The 9,822-nt window shown below is 42.3% G+C and overlaps 1 protein-coding gene across 2 annotated transcripts; it reads right to left on the bottom strand.

The window, feature by feature from the left end:
* Positions 1-219: 219 nt before the first annotated feature.
* SDHD (succinate dehydrogenase complex subunit D) lies at positions 220-9,704 on the bottom strand. Of its 2 annotated transcripts, XM_005579623.5 has the most exons (4): positions 9,626-9,704; positions 8,653-8,769; positions 7,621-7,765; positions 220-1,195 (listed from the first exon to the last, which is right to left on the bottom strand). In XM_005579623.5, exons 1-4 carry the CDS (start codon positions 9,675-9,677, stop codon positions 1,030-1,032), a joined length of 480 nt encoding a protein of 159 aa, XP_005579680.1. In that variant the 5' UTR covers positions 9,678-9,704; the 3' UTR covers positions 220-1,029. The 2 variants fall into 2 exon arrangements, with proteins under 2 accessions (XP_005579680.1, XP_005579683.1); XM_005579626.5 differs by lacking the exon at positions 7,621-7,765.
* Positions 9,705-9,822: the final 118 nt, after the last annotated feature.

Genomic DNA, 9,822 nt, shown 5'->3' with positions numbered 1-9,822 from the left:
TACTCTATTTATACCAAACTACTTATACTTGGTATATTTCTCCCTATTACATGTAAGTCCTTTTTGTTTTCCAGTACTTTGTGTCTGATTTACCTAACTGCTAAGCTACCCAGAAGGAAATTTAAACACACAATTTTGTAATCATGCTGTGGATGCAACAGACACCAAATTCTAATGAATAAAACTACTGATAGCTAACTTATAAAAGCGGAGAAGACATTTTTATTATACAACATTTTATTTTAAAAAAAATTATCTTCATAGAATACATTTTCACATTAGAGATTCCCATTGTGCGAAAATAACAATTTATTACTTAAGAGTTTTATATTTGTTTTAGAACAAGTAGAACACATTTGAGAATTAAATCTCAGTTTAGAACTGGAAATATTTTGATACTTTACAAGAGGAAACTTGCCCTAAAATGGAACTCCTCTATATTCAGAAGCACTCCAAGCATTTCTTCCTAGGATTTAGAAATTTATAATGTGAGATGTCAGCATTTCCTAATTTTAAGATTTCCCTAGTATACGTAACCATCAGTAGGTGGTATCTACTGACTAGAGAGGGAAGTTTTCAAAAATTAAACACTGTCTAATTTTCTGCAAAGTTTTTATTCATGAATTAAGAGTATTTCCCTTTGTCCATTATTGCCAGGGCAAATATGGAAGTTTGATCATATACTAATAGTAATAAAGCTGGATTATCTTCAAGAGATTGATAAATTAAAAGGCAAAAGCTCATATATCATGTTTAGTTATACTGTGAGTCTTATGAGAAGCTGAGAGGCAACCCCATTAACTCACCAGAATACAGAACTCAGTGTCACAATTTCTTAGACACAATTCCTTAAACCTTTTCCTCAAAGATTAAATTCTGAAAATAATCTTAAGATTAAGATTATTAAGAGAAAAAGGCTGTCCACAAATGGACTTATCTGTTATTTCTTCCTTATTGTGAGCTGAATGGCATGACAAAGCAGAGGCAAAGAGGCATACATCAATTCTTCAAAGTATGAAGTCAAAAAGGTCAGAGCTTCCACAGCATGGCAACAGCTTTGCAGATGCCCACGTCGTGATAGTTGAAATAGCAAAGCCCAGCAAAGGTTAAAGCTGAAAGTGCCAAAAGCCCTGCCTTGGCAGCTTTCTGCGAGGCATCCCCATGAACATAGTCAGTAACAACTTGTCCAAGGCCCCTAAAGAAAAAGAAAAAAATCATAACATCAATGAAAAATCACAGTGAAATTAGGAGACTACACAGATAACTTGGCTGCAAAAAAACAATCTGTCAAGTTCAAATGCAACGTCTCCATTTGCCACTCCACTGTCACTGCCATCCATCTGCCACTCCAGTGCACTGTTTGCTTCTTTAGGGGATTCTGTATAGCCTTTTGTGTGTGTATGTCAGTAAGTCTATTTCTAGTGAATCTTTTTTTTAGAGACAAAGTCTTACTCTGTTGCCCATGCTAGAGTGCAGTGGCCTGATCATAGCTCACTACAGCCTCGAACTCCTGAGCTCAAGTGATCCTCCCGCCTCAGCCTGCCAAGTAGCTGGGACTCCATGCCCGGCTAATTGTTATTTATTTATTTATTTTTTTTTTGAGACAGAGTTTCACTCTGTCGCCCAGGCTGGAGTGCAGTGGCACGATCTTGGCTCACAGCAACCTCTGCCTCCCGGGTTCAAGCGATTCTCCTGCCTCAGCCTCCCAAGTAGCTGGGACTACAGGCACCCACCACCACGCCCAGCTAATTTTTGTATTTTTAGTAGAGACAGGGTTTCACCATATTGGCCAGGCTGGTCTGGAACTCCTGACCTTGTGATTCCCCCGCCTCAGCCTCCCAAAGTGTTGGGATTACAGGCATGAGCCACCGCTCCTGGTCTGTTTTTTCTTTCTTTAGAGATGCGGTCTTACTATGATGCCCAGGCTGGTCTTGAACTTTTGGCTGCAAGTGATCCTCTCACCTCAATAACTAAAAATAACTAAAACCCTACAGTATTTTTAATTAATTCAAAAAGAATTTATTAAGTAGATATTATGTGCCAGAATCTGTCATAAATGTTGGGAGTATAGTAAGTGAGATAGCATCCCTGCCTTTATGGAATTTGCTAGTGAAAGAGAAGGAAAAAATAAACATATATATGCTATGAAGAAACACTTTAGAAAGGAAGGCATGACTGAGAACACCCAAACAAAAGTGGCATCTCTAATGAATAGTAAGATTTGTGTGGCTGGAGCACACGGGTGAAGCAGAGATCAGAGGAAGGCAGAGGCCAGTTGCATAGGGTCTTGAAGGTCATGATAAGGAATCTGAATTTTATATGAAATATAATAGGAAACCACTGATATGTTTTAAGCAAGGAGTGACGTAGGTAAGGAGTGACCTAATTTTACCATTTCTGTAACAGTTTTATTGAAATCTAAGTCAAATGCCATAAAAAATTCACCCTTTTTAGTATACAATCCAGTGGTTTTTTAGTATATTGAGTTGTGCAATCATCATTATTTAATTTCAGAACATTCTCATTACCCCAAAAAGAAACCCTCTACCTATTAGCCCACTGCCCAACTACAAATTTACTTTCTGTCTCTATGGATTTGCCTATTCTGGACATTTCATGTAAAAGAACCCATACACGGCTGGGCGTGGTGGCTCACACCTGTAATCCCAGCACTTTGGGAGGGTGAGGCAGGCGGATCACCTGAGGTTGGGAGTTCGAGACCAGCATGACCAACAAGGAGAAACCCTGTCTCTACAAAAAAATACGAAATTAGCCGGGCGTGGTGGCGCATGCCTGTAACCCCAGCTACCTGGGAGGCTGAGGCAGAAGAATCACTTAAACCCGAGAGGCAGAGGTTGCGGTGAACCGAGACTGCAGGTTCGTGCCAAGCCAAGATCACACCATTGCACTCCAGCCTGAATGATAAGAGGAAAACTCCATCTCAAAAAAAAAAAAAAAAAAGAAAAAGCCATACGATATATGGCCTTTGTGTCAACTTAGCATAATATTTTCAATGTTCATCCATGTCATAGCATTTATCAATACATCATTCCTTTGTATGGCTGAATAATATTCTATTGTATGAATACACCATATTTTGTTTAGCTATTCATCCACTGACAGACATTTGGATTGTTTCCACTCTTTGGCTATTATAAATAATGCTGCTCTGAACATTCCTATACAAGTTCTTTGTGTGGACACGTTTTCAATTCTCTTGGGTATACACCTAAAAGTAGATTGCCAAGTCTATGGTAACTCTAAGGTTAACTTTGTGTTGTAACTGCCAGAATGTTTTCCAAAGTGACTGAAACGTTTTATATTCCCAACAGAACCATGAGGGTTCCAATTTTCCAAGTCCTCAGCACCACTTACAACTGTCCATCTTTTATTACAGCCATACTAATGGGGTGTGAGGTGGTATCTCATTGTGGTTTTGATTTGCATTTCTCTAATGACAAATGATGCTGAGCAATTTCTCATGTGCTTATTGGCCATCTGTATATCTACTTTGGAGGAATATAATTTTACATTTTAAAAGGTCACTATTGCTGTAGTATGATGAATAAACAGTGTGGGTGGGGGACCAGAGTAACAGGTGAACAGGAAACTAGTTAGAAGGCAACTGAAGTAGCCTAGGTGAGACTGTTGGCTTAACCTAGGCTGGTGACAGGGTGTAAAGTGACAATTCAGACTATTTTTTTTTTTTGTAATAATGTCTATTTTCTTTTTTTTTTCCCCTTTTACTTTAAGTTCTTGGATACATGTGCTGAACGTGCAGGTTTGTTACACAGGTACACATGTGCCATGGTGGTTTGCTGCACCTATCAACGTGTCATCTAGGTTTTAAGCTCTGCATGCAATAGGTATTTATCCTAATGCTCTCCATCCCCTTCCCCCGTACCCTGATTCAGAGTTTTGTTTTTTTGTTTTTTTGAGACAGAGTCTCACTCTGTTGCCCAGGCTGGAATGCAGTGGCGCAATTTCGGCTCACTGCAACCTCCGCCTCCTGGGTTCCAGTGATTCTTCTGCCTCAGTCTCCCGAGTAGCTGGGACTACAAGGCAGGTGCCACCATGCCCAGCTTAATTTTTGTATTATTAGTAGAGACAGGGTTTCACCATACTGGCCAGGCTGGTCTCGAATTCCTGACCTCGTGTGATCCACCCGCCTTGGCCTCCCAAAGTGCTAGGATTACAGGCATGAGCCACCGCACCTGGCCGATTCAGACTATTTTTTAAAGAAAGAACAGAACTTAGGGAATAGATGTGGGGTAAGAACAAAAAGAAGTATGTAGAATGACTCCTAAGAATTTTAGCTTGAGCATAGCTTTAACTGAGAAGGGGGCTTTAAAGGAGAAATCAAGGGAGATTTGGGGGAAAAAAAGAGTGATTTGGCCAATGTTAGATCTGGGATAACTATCAGACATCCAAGTGGATGTCAATTAGACAATGAGATAAATAAGTCTGCAGCTCAGAAAAACAGGTCAGATCTGAGCTCACCTAGAAAGAGGGTACAGATGGAGAAATTAAGAAGGCCATGACTCAGCCCTGAAGATTTTGTCATCTCGAGGTCAGACGAGGAGAAGGATCTGGCAGAGGAGACTTCTATGCATCTGGAAAGCCAAAGAAAAGTGACTTACGGGGAGAATTAATTGAGTTGAAGGCTGCTGAGACTTCAAGCAAGTGGAGGACAGAGAATAGACAACTGGATTTGGAAAGATGAAGGCCTTCAGTGCCCTTGGTAAGAATAACCTATGTTACATAGTTGGGATAAGACCCTAATTAATACAGGTTAAAAGAGACTCAGTGTTGAGGAAGTGGAGCACAATTATAGACAGCTCCTTCAAGATGGATCACATGTTAGAGAAATATTACTTACTATACTTGTGATCTAATATTTCATATGCAACTGGCATCTTTTATTTGGAAAGGTCTATGTGGTTAAAAAACAACATCAACAACAAATTCTCCTAACTAGTCCTACAAAACTAGATAATTAAAACCCCTTTAGGCTGGGCACAGCAGTTCATGCCTATAATCCCAGCACTTTGGGAAGTCAAGGTGGGAGGATCACTTGAGGTCAGGAGTCCAAGACCAGTCTGGCCAACATGGTGAAACCGTCTCGACCAAAAATACAAAACCGAGCTAGGTGTGTTGGTACGTGCCTGTAATCCCAGCTACTTGGGAGGCTGAGGCATGAGAATTGCTTGAACCCAGGAGGCAGAGGTTGCAGTGAGCCAAGATCGCACCACTGCACTCCAGCCTGGGTGAGAGTGAGACTCTGTCTCAAAAAAAAAAAAAAAAAAAAAACAAAAAACCTTTAACACTAGCTAGAAAATGATTCTAGGCCTGGCGCAGTGGCTCAAGCCTGTAATCCCAGCACTTTGGGAGGCCAACATGGGCGGATCACGAGGTCAGGAGATTGAGACCATCCTGGCTAACACGGTGAAACCCCGTCTCTACTAAAAAAATACAAAAAACTAGCTAGGCGAGGTGGCAGGCGCCTGTAGTCCCAGCTACTTGGGAGGCTGAGGCAGGAGAATGGCGTAAACCCAGGAGGCAGAGCTTGCAGTGAGCTGAGATCCGGCCACTGCACTCCAGCCTGGGCAACAGAGCAAGACTCCGTCTCAAAAAAAAAAAAAAAAAGAAAATGATTCTGACAAGTCACTTAACCTCCCTGGGTCTTAGTTGCCACATTTGTAAAATAAAAGAGTTGGTTAAGACACTCTCCAAAGTACTTCCAGTACTTTCAACAATCTGAAAGCGCCTCCATACTCCCCACAATGACAACATATTGTTCCTGCAAAACTTAAAAAGAACAACTCAAGGAACCCAACCTTGAGTTGTTTACCCTCATTTTAGAAGGTTCAATAACACAAAAAGTCATACAAACTATACCAGATAAAATAAACAAAAGCTGGGCCAGACGTGGTGGCTCACACCTGTAATCTCAACACTTTAGGAGGCTGAAGCAGGTGGATTACTTGAGGTCAGGAATTCAAGACGAGCCTGGCCAACATGGCAAAACCCCATTTCTACTAAAAATACAAAAATTAGCTGGGTGTGGTAGTGTGTGCCTGTAATCCCAGCTATTCAGGAGGCTGTGGCAGGAGAATCACTTGAACCAGGAGGAAGAGGTTGCAGTAAGCGGAGATCATGCCACTGCACTGCAGCCTGGATGACAAAGGGAGACCCTGTCTCAAAAAATAAATAAATAAATAGGCTGGGCTCGGTGGCTCATGCCTGTAATCCAAGCACTTTGGGAGGACGAGGCAGGTAGATCACCTGAGGTCAGGCGTTCCAGACCAGCCTGGCCAAATGGCGAAACCCCATCTCTACTAAAAATACAAAAAAATTAGCTGGGTCTGGTGGCACGCGCCTGTAATCCCAGCTACTTGGGAGGCTGAGGCAGGGAGAATCGCTTGAACCTGGGAGACGGAGGTTGTGGTGAGCCGAGATCATGCCACTGCACTCCAGCCTGGGTGACAGAGCGAGACTTTGTCTCAAAAATAAATAAATAAATAAACAAACAAATAGACGCTGTATACTCATTCATTCAGCAAGTATTTACTGAGTGCTATATGTCAGGTACCAGACAGTAGTTCTATGTTCTAGAGGCACAACAGCAAACACACACAGTAAAAACAACAAAATAACCCACCCACATGTATCTTTTTTTTTAAGAGGCAAGAATAAACTATACTATTTAGGGACATACATTTGGGTGATAAAACAAAATGCAAAGAAGCAATTACTATACAAAATAATAAACAGATGATGTAGTATATTAGAAGGTAGTAAGTGCTATTGAGAAAAATAAAACAAGCAAGAGAGATAAGGAATGGTAGGACAGAAACTGCAATTTTGAATAAGTGGTTAGGGAAGGCTTTGTTGAGAGAATGACATTCAGGACCTGAAGGAGATGAAGGAACAAGCCAAGTGTATAGCTAGAAAAAGAGTTTCAGGCAGAAGCAGTAAGAGAAGCCCTGAGACCTAGAATGTCCCTGGCATGTTCAAGGAATCTCAAGGAAGCCCGTGTGAATGAGAGAGAGAGCGCAGCTAAAACTGAGGGAAGAAACAGGGAGGTTCAATCATGTAGAGTCCGCAGACAACTCTAAGAATTCTGACTTTGAATAACATGAACAGAAAAAATAGGGTTTTGAGAAGAGGAATGTCTTATTCTGACTTAACATTTTAACAGGATCACTGGGTCTGCTGTGTTGGGAATGGACACAAATGGGGACCAGTTAGGAGACTACTACTAGAGTCAAGGATAATGACCAAGTTTGAAGCTTACCAGGTTTAGACTTGAACAAACAGAAAACTGGAAATGCCATTAATTCAGATGGACAAGAGTGCAGGAGGAACAGATTAGGGGAGATCAGAAACTCAGTTTGACAAGCTACATTCAAAATGTTATTAGATATGGAAATCGAATTGAAAGACATTGAATAGGCAGGTGGATATATAAATCTAGGCATATACATATTTTATATATATTTTAAAGTTTTCAACAAATTTAGAGCATTTCAATTAACTTCTCTCTCATATATAATACATAAGACAAGCTCACAGCAAACAAACTGAGCAGACAACTATACTTGGAATTGCTATACTTGCCAGTGACCATGAAGAGTGAGGGCTGCAGCCAGGGAATAGTCCATCGCAGAGCAAGGATTCAAATAAGCAGCCGGAAGCAGACCCAGGAGCAAAACACTGACAACCCTCTCGCTAGTCCAGTGGAGAGACGCAGCCTTGGAACCAGCTACAGAAAGGACCAGATTCATAAAAGTCGATGTGAGAAACACATCTTTCATGTTCAACATATGCCACACAGTAACCCAAACTGACAGACCGTATACATATAGGATATAACTCTGAGTACAAAGGAAGTAAAATATTAAAATAGTAGTTAAGAGAGAAGCTATCTTTGTTTTTTGAAGTCTTTATCTCTGTTTTTTGAAGTATTTTAGCAAAAGGGTATCGCAATGCCTACATATTGATTAGAAGACAGATCCAAGAAGATGGATAAAATACAGAATTGCTCTATTGCTACAGAATTAAGGCCGTCTTGGTTCAGTGAAGTGAACAAATTACCTTATGAATGTAAGTTAGTGGGCCGGGAGTGGGTGGCTCACAACTGCAATCCCAGCACTTTGGGAGGCCGAGGTGGGCAGATCACCTGAGGTCAGGAGTTTGAGGAAGTCAGGAGTTTGAGACCAGCCGGGCCAACATGGTGAAACCCATCTCTACTAAAAGTACAAAACTTAGCTGGGCGTGGTGGTGGGCACCTGTAATCCCAGCTACTCGGGACGCAGCGGCAGAAGAATCGCTTGAACTCAGAAGGCGGAGGTTGCAGTGAGCCAAGATCATGCCACTGCACTCCAGCCTGCACAACACAGCGAGACTCTGTCTCAAAAAAAAAAAGAAAAAAATTTTAAAGACTTAGGCTAGAAGGTCTTCTATGATTATAAATGGCATCATTCAACCATAATGGCACTAGTCTGCCCAAAGGTGTAAACTAGGTCTTCATTTGACAGAGTTGGACACAAGAGTCCCCCCTACAGGTAGGAAGTCCTGCTCAAGGCATGACAATTAGTGAAGGTAAAGATGGCTAGAGCCCAGAAAGCAGCAGCAATGGAGAGAACATACAATGGTGCCTGGGTGACAAGTGAATGTGCTGCACTCCACGCCATTCTGGGATAGGTCGGTCCTGAAGAAATGCTGAGATATGAGCAGGTCTGACCACTGGGGTTCGCAGCAACAGAGCTGAGGAAAGAGTAGGATGATCATAAGAACGCCTCCTTTAACAGGACTGAAAACTTTCTAAAGGACCATAGGTAAGCTCCTTAACCCTAAATAGGGAATAACATCTCATCTGTAAAATGATGATAGCATCTATTTCACTGGGGTTACTCTGAAGTTAGACTAGGGAACATCTGCATGTTCCCTACTTTATTTAATGACACCTCAGGCATTCTTTAACCTAACTCAGTAATCTGGAAGTCATGAGAGACGTTTCCCCTAAATTCAATCGCCAAATCCTATTGGCATATCTCTTTAACATTTCTTGAAACAATCTTCTTTTCTTTGTGCTACTTTCCTAGTTCAGGACCCCATCTTGCCTGGACTACTACGACAGTGTTTTCCTCATCAGAGTGAAAGTTCTTTGAGGGCGGGAACTACGTTTTCCTTTACATTTGTATCCTAGCATTACTACAGTGCCTGCGGTAGAACAAATACCCAGGTTAAATGATTTTCGAACTGATCCCCTCGTCCACTCCCACACCCAAACACACCAACTCCAGAAGAAACGGGCAAGCGCCTAACCCTCTTTCCCGATTCAGGGTGGGAGCCAGTGGGGAGCATTCTAGGGACAGTAAACGGGGAGAAAACAGAACTCCTATGTGGATTAGCCTCATCAGGACTGCAACTTCCAGAGCGAGCGCTCTTCCTGATTATTCCGTCAACTCAGCTCACAGCAAGTAACTACAGTGGTCATTGCTGTGATTTCGGGATTTTCTTCTCCTCAAGAGACCTCCCACCCGGCAGATGAGTCCTCACTTTCATCCCCTTCCCTGGCTGGAGGCTGTGCTAAGCACCTCAGGGTGCGAAGACCCCTCACCTCGGCCTCCTTGGGCACCGCAAAGGGCACTCAGCCTCCAGACAACCGCCATCTCGTTCCTGAGGGCTCAAGGTCATCCTCCAACCCGGAAGCACTTAGGCGACAATTCCCACCCACGATGACGAAAGAAAACAGGGAGGAGGAAAATGCTGAGAGAACCGGAAGTCGATAGGCGGGGCACACCCGTCGCGCTTGCG

The sequence above is a fragment of the Macaca fascicularis genome, chromosome 14 (genome assembly GCF_037993035.2).
Source record: "Macaca fascicularis isolate 582-1 chromosome 14, T2T-MFA8v1.1".
Lineage (NCBI taxonomy): Eukaryota > Metazoa > Chordata > Mammalia > Primates > Cercopithecidae > Macaca > Macaca fascicularis.
The sequence above is the reverse complement of the archived record's forward strand: the minus strand, read 5'-3'. Positions and strand labels throughout refer to the sequence as shown.